A 20,443-nucleotide genomic window follows, 5' to 3' on the forward strand; every position below is an offset into this window, starting at 1 on the left:
GATATGCTAATAATTAGTACCCGTACTTATTAGTAAGTAATTAATATTTCAATTTCATTACAGTATAGTATAATTTTCTATTGTATTTGAAAAGTAAACAATAAATATTCAAAATGTAGTGGCCGGGATTTTTGCTTATGCGAGGATTGTTGCATGTCGGGATTTTGGCCTGTCGGGATTCTGGCGTGTCGGGATTCTGGCGTGTCGGGATTCTGGCGTGTCGGGATTCTGGCGTGTCGGTGTTTTGGCCGTCGGGATTTTGGGCGCCACCAGTTTAAAACCAATAAGGAGCATATGCAAACCTAGATTTTGTTCGTAAATACTGCTTTTTAATAATTTTAGCACATAAATTTGATCGGTTGTTGTTTTCCCTGTCAGAAACAAGCCTGGTCTTCTCCTATTGTTTCTGTTTCGTAGGTTTTTATTCTACTTATAGCTAATACCTTCTATACAACTTCTAATAGTGCGATTCCTCTGCAGTTTTATCACTTTTCTTGTGAATTAGGCAGATAAGTGCTGTGTTCCATTGTTCTAGCATTGTTTCGTTTTCCCATATTTTTATAATAAGCCGAGCTATCTTTTGCTGCCGTATATCTCCTCATACTTTTAATATTTGGGCCGGCGTAGCCGAGTGGTAGTGTGCTAGGCTAGCGTGCCGGTGGTCCGGAGTTCAAATCCCACCGCCGGCAAGAACAACTAGACATTTTTAAAATGTTTATAGACCCCAGGTCGACTCAGCCTGAATAAAATGAGTACCTTGGGTAAAACCAGGGGTAATAATAGGCGGTTGAAGCGTAGCACTGGCCCTGTTACCTTCCTTGTATACCGTAGGCCCTAGATATAGCAGACTACCCTGCTATACTCCCAAAGCCACGTGAGCGGTATAAAACGGGAGACTATTATTACTTTTAATATTTCTGCTGACACTCCGCTTTCTACCTCACTTTTATTACTTTTTACGTCTCTTATTACTTCTATTACCTCCTTTTCTGTAAGTTCTTGTGTTTGTTGTTTTGTTAATTGTAAATGTTGTATTTCTGTTTGGCTTTTATACTTTAATAATTCGTCGAAATACTCTGCCCATCTGTTTAATTTTTCTGTCTTTCCACTTAGATACTATCTTTATTTCTGCAAAACATTGTGAAATACTCTGCCCATCTGTTTAATTTTTCTGTCTTTCCACTTAGATACTATCTTTATTTCTGCAAAACATTGTGCTCTTATTTTGTCACTCGTGTCTTTTTTATTCGTTGATAAAAATTTCTAATTTATTTTTGGACATAGTTGTCTTCTATTATTTCTGATTGTTTTTTGCGGAATTTTTTCTTTTGCCTGCATTATCGTTTAGTTTCTCTCCTTTTGGTTTTATAATCTTGTTTACTTTTTCTGTATTACTTCTAATATTTTCCATTCTTCAATCTTCTATCGCTTTTGATAAAAGATATCGTTGTAGCCTCTGTCTTGTCCACCATCGATGCATTTCATCACGACTACGAAACAAAACAAGCCAAATAAATCAAGGTATTTGATCAGAGGAGACTCCGAGGGACACGTGATGGTATGGAGTATCCCAGAAATATCAGCCGCTCAATTAGAAGAAATCCAAAGACAAAAACTACCCCAACCGGTAACAATGAAAGCCACTCTCACTACGAGTTTAACAGAAGCTTGGGCTGGAATGAAGCCGAATCCGGTCGGGATTTTAGATCAACTTGAGAAACAGGAAGAACACTGTAAGTATCCAAATGTTGCAGTTATTTTGTAAGTAACTACTTTGTATCACAGACCAAGTCACACAGTTAAACTGTAGGTCTTCAAGCTATTACAGACTGCTTAGTGTTTGATTAGATATACCCCAATGAAGGAAGTGCTAAAATCTTCGCGAATCAGGTACATTAGATGGGCAGCGGGAAAGCAGTGTTGCCATTTATAGTGCGTTTCTCTAATAGAAAACTAAACAGTCTATGTATACCTAAGCTAATCTTAATCCACAAAGAAATTATTTTGGAAAGAGTTTTTCTTTTTAAATAAGCTTTTTAGATAAAGATAGCTTTTTAGAGAAAGATATAAAAGCTTTTTATTTCCAGCTGTCAAATTAACTGCCAGTATATATCTGCCTCTGCAAAGCAGACTAGTCTTAGGGAGGGAAGATGGTACAATAATTATCGTTCCTGCAAACCAAACTGTGATGTTACAATTACTTCATGGGAACCATCAACACTATAAAGGTATTTGCGTTTTTTATTTTATTTTATAATTTATTAAAACCGTTTTTTTTTTATAGTAGTTTGTGATAATCTCTGTTAGTAAAACAGTCTGAGAGAATTCGTTTTTATTAAGACATTTATTTTGACCTAAACAAACAATAAAAAAGTATGAAAAAAAATTTTTAGGAAACGCTTTACTTTAGTTACGAGTGACTAAACTTAAAAATATTATAAAAAATCAACTAAAAAGCAAAAAATAAAAAAAAAATGAAAATATCTAACACATTCGTCAAAGAAAAGCGTGGCGCGTCTTCATCGAATAAACGGTTTTCGCCCCACACTTTTCTTTAACGAATGTGTTAGATTTTTTCATTTTTTTTATTTTTTGCTGTTTAGTTGATTTTTTTATAATATTTTTAAGTTTAGTCACTCGTAACTAAAGAAAAGCGTTTCCTAAAAATTTTTTTTCATACTTTTTATTTTTTACTTTTTAGTCTTACACTTTTCAAACATTAAAATATATCGTCATGTTTCTTAAAATATGTATAAAACATATGATGTACTAACATGAAAAGTAGTCGGAATCGGCAAAAAATTTGAAACTTTATTGTTTATTTATGAAGCATAACGTAAACAATTAACGTAAAAAGTGAAATTATGTATAGTTCATATTGTTGTAATGTTAAGATGACATCTGGCAACAGTGTCTATGGACGGTTGTCAGCGGTCACGGGGCAGGGCATCGCCCTTGGACGGCAGGGGGGTTTTGCATGTTCGATGTGGAACAACAACAATGTTTATAACGATGCTTATTCAATAAAGTTCTTTATTAACAATCTGGTAATCACTAATTACTACATGGTGTCAGGTGAAAAACATCAGAAACATAAAGAGGAAAGAATAGTGTTTTTGTGAACACAGGAAAAATAAAAACCACTTTGAGGTTAAGCTTTAAAGAAAAAAGGCCACGTGTAAAATAAAAGAACAAGAACATTTTTAGCAAATAACTTTTAGCAACTAACTAGTAGTAGTGAAAATAAGTAAGGTATTATGGCTTCTTTTAAACCACCAAATAACCTAAAATTCGATGAGGACATAGCAAAAAACTTTGAACAGTTCCATAATAGTTTCAAGTATTACATGAAGGCATCGGGATACGAAAAGAAAGATGACGAGACAAAAATAGCTATATTTTTAAACATAGCGGGAGAGGAGGCGCAGGTTGTATTTGAAACTTTCGAACTAGAGGATGATAAGAAAAAAATATATAAAGAAGTAATTCAAGCCTTTGAGAATCACTGCGCTCCTGTTAAAAATGAAACTTATGACAGATACAAGTTCTTCAACAGGCTACAAGGAGATAATGAAGACTTTGAACATTTTCTCACGGATATTAAAACTTTGGTAAAGCCGTGCAATTTTGGTACTCTTGAAAACAGCCTGTTGAAGGACAAGATTGTAATTGGAATTAAAAATAATGAGCTGCAAGAAAGACTATTAAGAACACCAAATTTGGATTTAAAAACAGCAGTAGAATATTGCAGGGCTGCAGAAATGAGTAAGAAACAGTTAAAAGCACTTAATAATGAGAAAGCAATAGATGCAGTAATGAAGAAGGACTTCAGGAGAGAAAACAAGTTAAGAAATAAAAGTCAAGCAGTAGCAGTACAGAAGAAATGTCAATTTTGTGGCAGGATGCATAAGCCCAGAGAATGCCCAGCTTATGGGAAGATATGTGTTGTGTGCAAAAAGCAAAATAATTTTGCTAATGTCTGCAAATTTGGTCAGAGGAAAGTGCACGAACTTCGGGAAGTGGAAACTGATAGTGGTAGTGATATAGGTGACTACTTACAAATTGACTGTATAGAAGTAGATTCTGTAGAAAAACATGAAGATAAATGCTGGATAGAGAGGGTAAGCGTGCATGATGTTGACATACCTTTTAAGCTAGATACCGGCAGTGAGGTTTCTATTTTGCCACATAAATATTTTTTAAAAATTGATGAAAGTAAAACCACTTTAGTAGATACTGATACTGTTCTAGTAGTGTATGATGGCAACAAAATAAGACCTCTTGGGACAGCAGTTTTGGACTGTAATGTTAAAGATAAGAAAACAGAAATTAAATTCATTATAGTTCAACAAAACAACACTGTACCTATTTTGGGCCTAAGGGATTGTGTTAGTTTAAACTTGATAAAAAGGGTAGATACCATATTCACAAGCAAAGAAAAGCTAGAAAACCTTTTTGCTAAAGATAAAGTAGTATTTGAGGGACTAGGTAACATAGGTAGCTATAGTATAAAGTTAAAAGAAGGAACAGAGCCAGTAGTTAAGCCTCAGAGAAGAATTCCTGAGTCTATAAAACCTAAATTAAAAAAGGCTCTTGACAAATTAGAAAAGGAGAGCATTATACAAAAAGTGCAGGGACCTAATGAGTGGTGCCATAATTTAGTTATTGTGGAGAAACCTAATGGTAGTTTAAGGTTATGCCTTGATCCACAGTATCTAAATCAGGGCATCATAAGGGAGAGGTGTTTAATACCCTCTGCGGAGGAAATTTTTAGTAGATTGGCAGGAAAAAAATACTTTTCAGTCCTGGACATGAAGGATGGGTTTCTTCAAGTAGTGTTAGATGAAGATAGCAGTAAAATGTGTTGCTTTAGTACACCTCATGGTGTTTACAGATATTTACGAATGCCTTTCGGGTTGTCATCAGCTCCTGAGGTAATGCAGAATTTGAACTTTAATATTTTTGGGGACATAAATGGGATTGAAATTTATTTTGATGACCTAATAATTGCAGCAAATAGTATACAGGAACATGATATAATTTTTAAAAATGTCATTGATAGAGCTAAAAAGCATAATGTTAAATTTAATAAAAATAAATTGCAATACAGGGTAAACCAAGTAAAATTTTTAGGAGTCATAATTTCTGAATTGGGGATTAAATGTGATCCTGATCATGTAGAAAGTATATTAAAATTAGAAACACCCAAAAATGTAAAAACTTTGCAATCTTTTCTGGGAATGTGCAATTATTTAAGCAAATTCATACCACATTTTACTGAAAGTACAGCTCCTCTTCGAGAGCTTATTAAAAAAGAAAATATGTGGAATTGGGGTAACAAGCAAGACAAAGCTTTTCTAGAATTAAAAAATAAATTAAGTAAAGCGCCTACTTTAAAAATATTTAACAAGAACCAGCCCATAATTTTACAAACGGACAGTTCTAAAGAAGGGGTGGGTGCTTGCCTCTTACAAGAGGGGCAACCAGTATCTTTTTATTCTAAAAGTCTTACAGATGCTCAGGTAAGATGGGCTCCTATTGAAAAGGAGTTGTATGCAGTTTGTTCTGGTGTTGAAAAATACCATCAATTCATTTATGGTTATAAAGTAACTATACAAACTGATCACAAGCCCCTAATTTCGATTGCAAAAAAGGACATAAATAAGGTAAGTTCTAGGTTGCAAAGAATGCTATTAAAATTATTAAAATATGACTTGACTTTTGAATATGTTCCGGGGCCAAAAATGTTTATGGCAGATTTTCTCTCAAGAAATTTTTTAAAAAACACAGCTTGTGAAGATAAAACCTTGTTAGAAGTAGTCCACTGTATGAGTGTTGACTCACACATTAGTGATAATCGCTTAGCTCAAATAAAGTTAGAAACAGCCAAGGACAAAAATCTTAAAACATTTCTAGACTGGTACAGTGTTGGTTTTCCTAAAAATAATACAAATATAGAGAGTCATGAACTTAAAAACCTATATAAACTAAGAGATAACATTACGGTCCAACATGGTATTCTTTATTTAGGTTTAAAAGTAATAGTCCCAAAAAGCTTAAGAAGGGAAATGCTAGACATCATACACACTGGCCATTATGGCATTAACAAATCTAAAAATAGAGCACGATCTGTACTATATTGGCCGGGCATGAGTAATGATATTGTTAAGGTGGTACAAAGTTGTTCCATTTGTGAAAAATTTAACATATCAAATTCAAAGGAACCTTTAATACCCCATCAAGTCCCAGACCTGCCCTTCAATAAAGTAGGGGTTGATTTATTTCAATTTGGCAACAAAGACTATTTAGTCCTAGTAGATTATTATAGCAGATGGCTAGAAATAAAGGAATTACTAAACAAAACTTCAGAAAGTGTAATTAGTGTTTTAAAAGAAATTTTTTCACTGTTCGGAATACCATCTGTTATGATATCTGACAATATGCCATTTAGTAGTTATAGGCTTAAGGTATTTGCTAAGGAGTGGGGGATAAATATAATAACATCAAGTCCAATGTATCCTAAATCCAATGGGTTAGCGGAAAAGGGAGTGGGTATAGCCAAGAGACTGATGAAAAAATGTGCTGAAAATAATGAAGATGTAAACTTGGCTTTACTCGCTTATCGTAACACACCTATCACGGGTATGAATTATTTACCTTCCCAAATGCTAATGTCACGTGTGTTGCGCGATAAATTACCATGTAACACAAAGCTTCTAAAGCCTAAACTTTGTACAAATGTCAGTAAGCAACTACTAGCGTCTAAAGCTAATTCTAAACTAAGTTATGATCAGACTGCAATTTCTAAAAAAAAATTTGAAACAGGCAACAATGTCTTAGTTCAAGACGGTAGATCTAAGTTATGGTCGCCTGCCAAAATTGTTCAACCTTGTCAGGTTCCTAGGTCTTATGTAATATAAAAGTCTGATGGTCGGTTTTTGAGAAGAAACACTTTTCAGTTAAGAAAATCGCACAATGATGTTGTAGTTAATCCTAAGTGTGATGTTCCTCTTTTAGAAGGTATACCCAGGCCAAGTTTGCCTGTTAGTAACATTCACAATAATATTGCTAAGACTGTTCAACCTAGCAATAATGAAACAGGATCTCCTCCTACAAATAAGTTTGGACGAACTATTAGAAAACCTGTCTATCTGAAGGACTATTGCACTTAAATTAAGTATTATATTTTTAGTTTTATATGTTTCTATATTTTTGGAAAAAGGGAGATGTTGTAATGTTAAGATGACATCTGGCAACAGTGTCTATGGACGGTTGTCAGCGGTCACGGGGCAGGGCATCGCCCTTGGACGGCAGGGGGGTTTTTGCATGTTCGATGTGGAACAACAACAATGTTTATAACGATGCTTATTCAATAAAGTTCTTTATTAACAATCTGGTAATCACTAATTACTACACATATCATTAGCTACAACAAGTAAAAGTTTCAAGTTTTTACATTGTAAAAAACAAGAGAATTTAAGCATTTTCCATTAAAATCGTTTTTTTTTATTTAAACAATTAATAAACATAAAACATTTTTATTGATTATTCGTGTATTGTTCCCTCGAATGCATATGTCTGCAAATTTTCATTCATTTGCATTGGAGAAAAGGCGCTCAAATTAACGTCTAAAGATTTGACGCAAACTATTGAACTAAATAAAAGCGTTTAAAAAACGGAAACTTATTTTGTTATTTAAAAATACGTTCCACATATACGGCTTTCGTAAATCCGAAAATTTACACAGAAGGATGTATCCATTTCAACACATCGGACGGTAAAATAATGATAACCACATTCAACACATATGTAGTCGTCGGGTAAGATGGGGATTTATCGATTTCGTTCAACTCACCAAATCGACGGACTTCGGAACACGTTCAGATCACCTGTACTGATAGGTAGGTAGGTCTCCGTTCAACACACCGAGAATGACCACTAACGGATATCTGTTCCGTCTTGTATACTCTCAGAGACGATATAAGAACATCTTGTGTAGAATACACAAGAATAAAAAATCGCTAAACGCCGTAAAAATGACAACGTGGAATGAAGTAAACACTTCTGTTGTATGTAGACATATATGAATTTATTAAAAAATCCTTAAAATTTATCCACGAAGGAGTGGAAGTACAAAACGTTTTCGGTCAGACTGACCATCATCAGTGTAAACCTGGAAATAAGTAAACCACTAAGATTAAAAAATAAAAGGGTGAAATTTTGACAGATGAAAAAATTTTAAGAAAATGTGGTTACTTACGTCCAGTGTACAAGTAATTGAAACTAGCCACTTCAATAGGTATAAAAACCTCTAAAATACATTATTGTTACATTCTATAATAAAAAGTGGTCGACATTAAGCCGATGTCTTAAGATTTAAAGATCACATGTGAATGTATTTCATCCTTGCTCGAAAATTGCACAAGGTAAGTACTTGTGTTCAGGTGAGAGGTTACGAACCAACTGATTAGACAGTTTGGTGCCAGAAATGTATGACAAGATGTCAAAGGAAGTTAGGTGGATTTTGCATCTGTCAACCGAAAAAATTTTTAACGAAGAGATTAATATTTAGTTTTAATTGGTATATTGAAAAATGCAGGTATTAAAAAGTTTAATATGAGTTCTAATTTAAAATTAAGGTAATACATTCCTTAGTACAAACTGAATTTAAAAAACAAAAATCTGCTCTAACAATATTTGACGTCATAAACTGTTTTTTAAAATTGAAAGAGTGGAAGAATTAAATATAATTAAGTAAAGTTATGATATTGTGAAGAATGGATATTGTTGGAATTGTCTGAGAGTATTTAAGTCAAAGGTATTGAAAGTATGGTTGGTTGCATATGTTACAGGAAACTAAGGAAACTGAATATTGATAGAATAAGAAAATACTAATAATATCTGTAAATTGTGTGAATTATAGAATGAAATGAGAGCCGTAAAAATGAGTGTCGCTTACAATATTCCAGCTACAAAAGAGCTGATATGAATGTTACGTGGCGCGAAAATGTATTTTCATTTTGATGGAAAATAAAACTCTAGTTTTATTTTGAAAGATTTATCCATAATATTTGCTAAATTTGAACACGCGCCACAAAAGAGTAACTTTGATACAGTTCGCATTTTGAAGCTCTTTTGTGGCACGTTTTACTTCAAATTTAGCAAATATTATGGAAACATTTTACAAAATAAAACTGGAATTATATTTTCCACCAAAATGAAAATACATTTTCGCTCAACGTAATATTCATATCAGCTCTTTTGTAGCTGGAATATTGTATGCGCCACTCATTTTTACGGCGTTTAGCGGTTTTTTATTCTTGTATCAGGAGTTTTTCAAAGTTTTTTCTAAATTAAATGTATGAAGTTGAATGTAATGTTTCTCGATTACACGTTAAGCGTTATAAATGGTCGCCTTTGTCGCATTGTCTCCCAAAATGATCTAGTGGTTACGACACTAAACCTGTGATAGTACAATCCGAGTATATCCCAGCCATCCTAATACTGTTTTTTCAATACAATTATTTGTGTCCATCGAATTTACACTAGATTTTTTTTTCTATTCGAAATAGATTGAAAAAATAAATATTGGGATGGCCGGCAAATGAACTCCGATTGCCCGACCAAATTTAGCGTCGTAACCACTACAACTACATAAACCATTTCGGCGATAATGGTTAATTGGATTATACTTTTGGAGCTCGATAACTTCTAAACAGCGTAACCAATTTTTATCATTAAACATGAGTGAAGCGTATTGACAAGTAGTATCTAATGCATCCAAGCTGAAGTATGATAACTGAAGGTATTACAGGAATTATTGAGCTTGAAAAACCGTTTTCCCCATAGGAAATAGATTTGGTCATACTTATGAAACCTATAACTTAAAAATTCAAATTTTCCAAGATATTCGTAGGTTGAAATTTTGAGTAATTGTCGAAAAACCAAAATTTTCAAAGTTTAGTTTTTCAGTTTTTCGGCTATACTGAGCCGTGTGTATCTCTGATCCTGACCGCTTAGGCACCATTTGAAAGAGTAACTCAACGCTCTTAATTTGGTGTTTTTGCGGTTTTCCTGTCTCTTCTTGAAACCAAGATACAGTTGAATCCGCGAGTCTTTACCCGTGCGTCAATAATACCTGGCGAGATAAAACACATACTTTTTATCTAGCATCATTCTCTTCCACGCATGAAACTAATGACAAACCAGCTGCCGCCTGTTATTAAGTAAAAACACATGTTATTTTTATGAACGATCTAGACTCAGTGCATTGAAAAGAGATAGGTACAAAGTAAGACGATTAGGGATGTTTTCACATATTTTAAGTACAATTTCTGACGTTTTGGTTTGTTTACTTTTGTGGCTGTCAGTTTGTTGAATTTTTTGCTGTTATTTTGTCGAATTTTTGCATTTTGAAGTTTTTTATAGTATACAAACAGTTGTTTTCACAACTAATTTTATATTGGAGTTAGACATTTTACAGTTGAGTCCCCGAGTCTTTACTCGTGCGTCATCATTTAAAGCATACGAAATAAATCGGAAATTTACTAAACGCAACAGTAAGTGACAGAAAGTGGGGATTATTCCGATCACGGGTTATAGTATAAAATTTGACGTTATCAAATAAATAGAATGTCAAATTTAAGTTTTGCTTTAAAATTTTGATGCATAATTACAGCTACATTTGAAGTAGCTTAATAAATTCTTTTATTATCATTGATTAGTAAATAAATAAACAATTTATAAAAAAATTCGATAACATATTTTCTTTTTGTTATTTTATTCACTTTGGCGGACCAATAAACACAAGCATTCCTTAACTGTGTCGACAATGAGGTTATTTGTAGGTTGTCAAAATTTATCGTAAGATAACATAAATTTATCATAAAATTTCTAACTCCAATATAAAATTAGTTGTGAAAACAACTGTTTGTATACTGTATAAAACTTCAAAATGTAAAAATTCGACAAAATAACAGCAAAAAAAATTAAACAAACTGACAGCCACAAAAGTAAACAAACCAACACGTCAGAAATTGTACTTAAAATATGTGAAAACATATATAAAATCGTCTTTCTTTGTACCTATCTCTTTTCAATGCACTGAAACTAGATCGTAACATGTGTTTTTACTTAATAACAGGCGGCAGCTGGTTTGTTATTAGTTTCATGCGTGGAAGAGAATGATGCTAGTATGTGTTTTATCTCGTCAGATATTAACGACGCACGGGTAAAGACTCGCGGACTCAACTGTATAATCAGTTTATGTTATTTTACGATAAATTTTGACAACATACAAATAACCTTATAGAGTTAAGGTATGCTTGTGTTTAATGTTTCGCCAAAATGAATAAAATAACAAAAAGAAAATGTGTTATCGAATTTTTTTATAAATTGTTTATTTATTTATTATATCAATGATAATAAAAGAATTTATTAAGTTACTTCAAATGTAGCTGTAATTATGCACAAAAGTTTTAAAGCAAAACTTAAATTTGACATTCTATTTATTTGATAACGTCAAATTTTATACTATAACCCGTGATCGGAATAATACCCAGTTTCTGTCACTTACTCTTGCGTTTAGTGAATTTCCGACTTATTTCGTATGCTTTAAATGATGACGCACGGGTAAAGACTCGGAGACTCAACTGTATATACCCCCACAAATATGATGCCATTTTGTACCTACGCAGTCCTATAGCTAGTTTATGGGTGGTCAAAAGTCACAAACTACACCGGTTGTGAATCGGTACAAATACCCTCTTGCAACACAGAAATAAAAATTCAGATCGATGTAACTTTTCCACACACATACATACATACAAACATTTTCCCCCTTTTAAGTAGAAATTGAGTCATATTTCTAAGCTCGGTAACTTTTGAATGGTATAACCGATGTTCAAAATTAGACATGCGTTGGAAAGGTAATGATCAGTACTATTAGAAGCCGTAAAGCCCGGACTTAAATTTTCGAAATTTTTGGGAGTTTTGGGGACGAGAACAAAAAACTGACCCTAAATGGGAAGGGCCGTAAAATCCACCCCCTTGGACTAAAAATGGATGGTTTACATATGGATGGGCGAGTCTTTTCCTAAACTTTAAGATGGGATTTGGCCCAATTTTCAATTCAGTTAGATTTAGAAAATCGAAAATTTCGTGTATATTTAGTGTCACATGTAGGGGGGTTGTGCGCCACTGGCGAGAACTGCCGTTCTCTGGGATAGGCCAGGCGTACTCTAGACTATAAGAGTATATTAGTGTCACAAGTCTACAGATATATTATTTGTATTGCAACGCTGTTCCAAAACATTGGCTAGCAGAAATAATTACTAAAAACTTAGAAACACTATCCCAATGAAAGCTGTAACTTAACCATCTTTTTAAAATATAAAATTGAAATCATCCGCAAACTCCATATCACTTCTAGCATCTTCTTATTCTTCAAGTGCCATCTCCGCGACGGAGGTCGGCTGAAAATTTCATTTGATGTACATCCGTACCATTCTGTCAGGTTGCGCAGGCACGATATTCTGCGTCTCCCTATGCTTATCTTTCCTTGAATCTTTCCCTGCTTAATGAGTTGGAGCAAGTTGTATCTCTCTCCACGTGTAATATGTCCGTGATATTCCAATTTTCTGGTTTTGATTGTATTTAAAACTTCCATTTCTTTCTCAGAACCTTTGTTTGTTACGTGTTCTTTATTAGCATCGGTTCAACATTAAACATTTTTGAAGATTTGCAACGAGCTGTTTCGAGCATCTTTACAACCAAATAGACTGTCGATGAGTTACTGAACACTTGCGATTGTAAATAAACTTTAGTTTTAACTGGTATGAAACGAAAAGCTAAATTATGAATTACATTATTCATGAAAGACATTTGCAGATGCGCTGTTTTAAATGCAGGTGCAGGTACCTATTTTACGCACACTGTTGTCACGTTGTTTCTTTGGTCCGTGGAAAATATATATTTACTTAGTCTAAATTTTAGGTTGGCCACAGCATCAGATCCTATCAGGACACGGAGGAAGGGTGAATTGCCTGCTATATCCGCACAGAGAACACGCAAGATATGACAAAAATCATCTGGTTTCAGGCGGTGTAGATTTTGCAGTTTGCGTTTGGGATCTATATGCCGGTACATTACTTCATAGATTTTGTGTTCATGCCGGAGAAATTACTCAGTTGCTAGTGCCTCCAAATAATTGTAGTGTGAGTATATCTATTTTTATGAGCATAAAACAGTGAATGACTATTGTTTCGAATCTATCTCACTGTGGCGTTTCACCGCTTAGCAAATACTAAAAGAAAGAAAGAAAAATTAATGGTATAAACGTTAAACATACATATATCAGATGCATGTAATTATATGAGTGGTCGTTTGCCAAAAGCTGATATGTTCATTTTTGCTACTTTTCAGGAGAGCAAATTCAAATTTCTATGACATCTATAAAATCAAAGTTTCAGAAATATCATATTTGGTTTTGAGTTTAATTTTCTTACAGCTATCCATATGATTTAGCATATAACCTAGCTACAAATTTTATAAAAATTCTCTGGTTATTTTTAAAATGCAAAAAATTTGCGGATCTAAGTGCACATATCAGCTTTTGGCAAAAATGCCATACCGCAATTGGTTTCATTGGCGTAAATACGCTAGAAAGACTGGAATAATAAAAATAATGAAAAATAATAAATACTGACACATAGCTCGATAAACGAAATTTTTCTTACAAACTGACGATTTATTTATTGCTCTAAAACCGGTTGGGATATGCGAATGAAATTTGGTGAGTTTTAAGAATTAGTTATTGCACATTTTTTAACATACATCGAATAATTTTTTATTCACCATACGGGTAATGTCTAAATTTGTTTAAATAAAAAAAGTACACCACTGAGATATTTTAAATTAAAAATCAGTTTTGAATTTCTCCTTCAATTTGTCACAAAACATCTATCTTCCCCTTTTTTCATACGATGCGTCGTTTTTATGCAAAAATAAAACATTTTAACGTTTGTAGGTACATATTCAAAATAAATTTCTGTACAATCATAACAATAAACTTAGAAACTATGTCGAACACTTTGTAGTAAGGATTAAGATGTTTTATTTTTTCATGAAAACGACTCGTATAAAAAATGAAGATAGATATTTTGTCACAAATTGAACGAGAAGGTCAAACATGATCTTTAATTTGCAATATCTCATTGACATATTATTTTTTTTATTCAGATCGTTACCCGTATGCGCGCCAATGGTGAATAAAAAATTCTTAATTGTATGTAAAAAATGCGCAATATCAAATTTGATTTGTGTATCTCAACCGGTTTTAGAACAATAATTGTATCGTCAGTTTGTAAAAAAACATAACACCCTGTACCTCGTAAACGAAGCATTTGCAAACGGTCATAATTTTCCATGTAGTCCCAAATTATCCCTTAAAGTTTGTCACACTTATTTAGAAACACCCTGTCTATAAAAAGTACCTTTACCTTCAGTGAGTTTTTATGTTTATTTAGTATTTAGTATCTTTTTTATTTTTTGTATAGTTGGTGCAGAAACTCATGAACCTTGAAAATACATACTTGTAACCGAAAAAACAAATGAAGCCTAACAATATTTGACTCTTTAAATTTCATACTGAATTGCCCGACAGGGTCCGATCTGCACCCTGTTTTCAGTAATGTCGGATTCCATGTTTCGTTTCTTAAATTGACGCACCAAACGAGTGAGTAAGCTTCCTAAATAAAAAAAATATTGCCAACATAATAGAGTTAAACATTTTTAAAACAAAATATATGTACAAAATAAAAAATACTGCTCTTAAAGAAACACTATAAGTTCAAGAAATATAGAAAAAAAGTCTGCCAAAAGCTGATAAATCCACTTCAAGTGTACATATCTGCTTTTGGCATGCGCAATGTTTTATGACTTACAACTGACAAAGGCAAACGTTGATTTGGTCATGTAGACATATCCAGATTTAAAAATGAAGGGTAAACTACATTTCAGAGTACATTGGACATATCTGCTTTGGCCAGATGGAGCATATAATGACACACTATCAACTGGCATAAAAAAGTGCAAATCACAAAAAGTGAACATATAAGCTTTTGGCAAACGGCCACAGATATAGACACTACATATATGTTAAATGAAAGTAACATATTATATCTAGTCTCGTTATTTGCTAGAATACATTAGGTCCTTTGTGCCTATCTACTGACTTCTAGGTTTACGTTTATCTCTTGTTTAGATTAAAATACTACACTCCTTACATTGATTATTGGAATGTTATGCATCATTTATATTGGAGATATTTACAAAAATGCTTCCTTTCACAATAAAAATCGATGGGAACCTTAAAACAGATTAATTATTTATATGGGAAATAAGCCACAATTAAAATGAAAAAAATAATTTTATTAACGTTTCGACGCCCAAATCGGGTGCCGTTGTCAAAATACAAAATATTACTAGAATAAACAAAAGTGTTGTTGCTAAGCAAAAAAATTCTTCTAATAATTTATTTAATCTGACTCATTTATATTGACAATTCATACATATATTATACATTTTTAAGTAGAAGACTTTAAAATGATATTGCCAATATTTATGAGTTGCATTTGGTTGTCTTTTTAAAGACAGATCACATGCTATAATTTTTTTGTGACGGATATTCTTGAGTTAGGGTTCATTTCATGTAATCGAATGAACTATTTTTCAGTAAGTCGTCCCAGGAACGCAACTCATAAATATTGGCAATATCATTTTAAAGTCTTCTACTTTAAAATGTATAATATATGTATGAATTGTCAATATAAATGAGTCAGATTAAATAAATTATTAGAAGAATTTGTTTGCTTAGCAACAACACTTTTGTTTATTCTAGTAATATTTTGTATTTTGACAACGGCACCCGATTTGGGCGTCGAAAAGTTAATAAAATTATTTTTTTCATTTTAATTGTGGCTTATTTCCCATATAAATAATTAATCATAAAAATGCCACAAGGAAATAGCTTCAGAACAACTTAAAACAGATATAATTCACCTAAGAAAAGTAGTGAGGCAAGGTGTTCGTATCTCACCGAAGTCTTTCACATTAGTCCTAGAAAATGAGTTGTTTAGAAACAACTAGAATGGGAAAGGAAAGATCTTGATTTGATATGCACAGATATCGAAAAGCTGCAATCCATGATTTTCTTCTTATACATAGTTACGATCAAGATTACAGTGTGGCGGCCGTAGCTCAGTGGTCATGGTATTCGCTTACCAAGCCGGAGGATGAGTTCGATCCCCTGCAAAAACACCAGAAATTTTTCAGTTTCTAATTTACCATCATCCTTCGGAGGGTACTAACAACCAATGTATAATAGTGGAATTACTAACTATATCATTGGGTGCTAATTATTGAGGCTTCTAGCTATCTCTCATCAATTAGCATCCAAGGATATAGCTAGAGAAACCACTATTATACATTGGTTGTTGTATTATTACACATTGGCGCCCAACGTTGGGCCAATGGGTAATAATAACAGTCGTTTATAGTTCAGTTGTAGTGGCAACTAGTCAATTGTTCCAAAAATCTCTCCTGGCCGTTTATAACTTCCTATTCTCTAGCTCTGTGGCATATTCGCATATCTGCTTAACTCTTCCTTCCATTTTGCGAAATTATGTCTACCAATTAGGAAATATTCTGGGCTTATTATTATTAAAATTTACAGTACAAATCTATAAGATCTATTAGATTCTGTTATTTGAAATTTAACAAATGCTTCTTCCAACACCAGACATGCCAGAATTGGTGATTCTTTCTATTCGTAGTGTTCTATAACAAGCAGTTATACTTTCTTCTATCTTTACAATTATTATAGTTAATACGTAAGGAATCAGTGTATAATTTTTTGTTTAATTAGGCTCGAATACAAAAATGCATATGTTCAGTAGCGTCGGACCATTCGGTGACTTTACTCAGTCTAGCAGAAAGGAAGTGCGTATGTTTGGCATCAAGACATCTCTTCCCAGTTACGACAATTAAATGGAGGCCTAATGACGACTTCATGATAATAGGATGTTCCGATGGCACAGTCTACGTTTGGCAGATGGAGACTGGACATTTAGATAGAGTTTTACAAGGTATAGCCGCAGAAGAAGTACTCTACGCGTGTGAAGAAAACGAGGCTAACAATGCTTCGTCTGAGGTTGGATTGGCGAACCCCGCTGTACACTTTTTCAGGTAAATCTTGTCAGTTTTTTTGTTCATATTTTTTATTGTTCAGAGTCACATATGGAGCATAAACGTGGTCACTTACACAGAATGGCCAACAACTGCTTAAACGTTTTGAGCGAAAAAACCTAAGAATATACAGGGTGTGCAGAAACTCTACCGACAAACGATTTCAAAAAACAAAAAAAGACAGGAGATTTCTCAGATAATTTTAAGATAATTTAACCCAATTGACCTAGTCTAGACATAAATAAAATTGACATATTTTTAATTAGTGAAACACACTTCACAAACAGAACTTATTTTAACATACCTAAATATAAACTATATCATACTGAGCATCCTGACGGCACAGCCCACGGAGGTACAGCAATACTCATCAAAGAAAATATTAAACATCATGAACTACTGAAGTACAAAGAAGAACACATACAAGCAACGACAGTAAGCGTTGAAGCACTTCCATATAATGTCAACGTAACAGCTGTGTACTGCCCTCCTCGCCATAATCTAAAACGAGAACACTATGAAGAATTTTTCCAAACTTTAGGACCAAAATTCATTGCTGGGGGAGATTACAACAGCAAGCATACCTTGTGGGGGTCACGACTTATAACAACAAAAGGCAGAGAACTGGCACATGTTATACAAAATAAGAATTACTCATTTATCTCAACGGGAACACCAACATACTGGCCGACCGATCCCAACAAAAAACCAGATTTATTGGACTTCTTCATAACAAACGGTATCGGTATAACTTATACAGATATAACACCAAGCTATGACCTAACTACTGACCATAGCCCAATAATAGCAACGGTAAGTACAACAGTTATCACTAAAAAACCAAAACTCCACCTGCACAACAATAAAACAAACTGGGACACTTACCGACAAATAATTCACGATACTATCGAAATAACAACGAGGCTGAAAAAACCGGAAGAAATAGAAGAGGACTATAACAAATTTATAAACATACTACAGTATGCAGCTAAATCAGCTACCCCACAAAGTAGTCCCAACAGAAACATAAGTAATATACCTTTAGAAATAAAAAAACTGGTAGCTGAAAAAAGAAAGGCCAGATCTGCATGGCAACGAACACACACACCAGACAGCAGAACAAGATACAATCGCATCAGCAACAAATTAAAATCAAAGCTGCAAGAAGTCAAAAATGAGTCATTTACGAATTATATCACCAATCTTTCAAGACAAGACAACTCTATATGGAAGCCCATAAAAAGTAAGAGAAAGCCAATAACAGCATTACCTCCAATACGTAAAAATTCAACACCACCAGGACCATGGGCAAAAAGTGATAAAGAAAAGGCTGACATATTTGCCGAGTATTTAGCAGAAGTTTTTACTCCACTAAATGACGACCAAGTACCAGAAGCGAACCAAATATTAGAAGAACCACTACAGATACAGGACCGAATAAAACTATTTACTCCAAAAGAAATTAGAGACGTAATTGCCACCCTAAACCCAAAGAAGGCACCAGGCGAAGATCTGATAACCGCAAAAATGTTAACAGAAATACCCAAAAAGGGCATAGTTAAACTACTGCACATATTCAATGCAATACTTAGATGTGACTACTGGCCCAAAGCACTCAAAATTGGACAAATAATTATGATACCAAAGCCTGGCAAAAACCCTCTAGATGTCTCATCATATAGGCCTATCAGCTTATTACCAACAATCTCCAAGTTGCTTGAAAGACTTATCCTAAACAGAATAAATGCAGAAATAAATCCACAAAATTGGATCCCAGATCATCAGTTCGGATTTCGACAAAGCCATTCAACGATACAACAATGCCATCGCATAGTCAACGCCATTAACCAGTCACTTGAAAATCAGCAGTACTGCACAGCAGCCTTTATAGACATCAGTCAGGCTTTTGACAAAGTCTGGCATCCAGGCTTGTTATGCAAAATAAAAAGAATTCTTCCAGCAAGTTACTACAACCTACTGAGAGCCTACCTACACGAACGGCAGTTTAAAGTAAAAGTTAATGAAGAAGTCTCGGAATACAAGCCTATTCACTCTGGCGTACCACAAGGGAGCATACTAGGACCATTATTGTACATACTATATACATATGACTTGCCTACAAATGATAAAACAACCATCGGGACATTTGCAGACGACACTGCTATTTTTGCCAAGCATGACGATCCTATTGCAGCAACACAAAATCTCCAAGAGCATCTAAACTCACTTGAAATATGGCTGAAGAAGTGGAAGTTTAAGGTAAACGAAACAAAATCATCCCATATAACATTCACTCTCCGGACTGGAACCTGCCCACCAGTAACCATCAATCAAATAAAAATACCACAAAGTAATCAAGTCAAATATCTAGGGCTACACTTTGACAATAAACTCAACTGGAAACACCATATAACAAAGAAAAGAATGCAACTTGACCTAAAAACCAAAGAACTTTACTGGCTCATTGGAAGAAATTCCCATCTTTCAATAGAAAACAAATTGCTAATATATAAAGCAGTGATAAAGCCAATCTGGACTTATGGCATTGAACTGTGGGGCTGTGCTAGCAAATCCAATACTGTGATTATCCAGAGAGCGCAATCCAAGATACTTCGAGCAATAGTTAATGCACCATGGTATGTATCAAACCAAACTCTACACACAGATCTAAAAATTCCATATGTAACCGAAGTCATCCGAGAAAACAACAGAAAACACCACAACAAACTAGAAGACCATCCTAATCCACTACTTCATCCACTACTGCAACCTGTCCACAATAGAAGACTAAGAAGAAGCTGGCCCTCCGACCTAAGAGGTAACTGAGGAAACATCGCTGGATGTTTACCTCTCCACGTCACCACATTTACAATAATTTAATTTAATGTAAGACCAACAAATTGACTTATAGATGTTTGTTTTATATCTGATTGTCAATAAAGGGAGATAATAAAAAAAATTGACCTAGTCTGAAAATGCTTCCTAAGGCAGAGCTAGAGCTTCTGCTATGGCAGCTAGAGCTATGGCTTCTAAGCTAGAGCTATTTGAAGATGGCGTCTGGTAATTAGTTTTTCTTAAATTGTTATACGTATTTATCTTTCAGAGATAAATTTATTGCATCCATTGCGAATTTCTAGTACCGGTCATAGGCGTCCGTTTTGGGTAAGGCAACGGTTACTTTATCGCATAACTTTTTTGA

General features: G+C 33.9%; 1 protein-coding gene across 6 annotated transcripts in view; it reads left to right on the top strand.

Annotated features, from left to right (window-relative positions):
• The window catches only part of LOC114338584 (WD repeat-containing protein 7), a 151,576-nt gene that overhangs the window by 73,762 nt on the left and 57,371 nt on the right, over nucleotides 1-20,443 (top strand). For all 6 annotated transcript variants that reach the window (XM_050648279.1, XM_050648282.1, XM_050648284.1 and 3 more), the window contains 4 exons: nucleotides 1,454-1,733; nucleotides 2,088-2,228; nucleotides 12,994-13,214; nucleotides 16,925-17,244. In XM_050648279.1, coding sequence (XP_050504236.1) covers nucleotides 1,454-1,733; nucleotides 2,088-2,228; nucleotides 12,994-13,214; nucleotides 16,925-17,244 — 962 coding nt within the window. The remainder of the gene's footprint in view (nucleotides 1-1,453; nucleotides 1,734-2,087; nucleotides 2,229-12,993; nucleotides 13,215-16,924; nucleotides 17,245-20,443) is intronic.

The sequence above is a fragment of the Diabrotica virgifera genome, chromosome 4 (assembly GCF_917563875.1).
Source record: "Diabrotica virgifera virgifera chromosome 4, PGI_DIABVI_V3a".
Lineage (NCBI taxonomy): Eukaryota > Metazoa > Arthropoda > Insecta > Coleoptera > Chrysomelidae > Diabrotica > Diabrotica virgifera.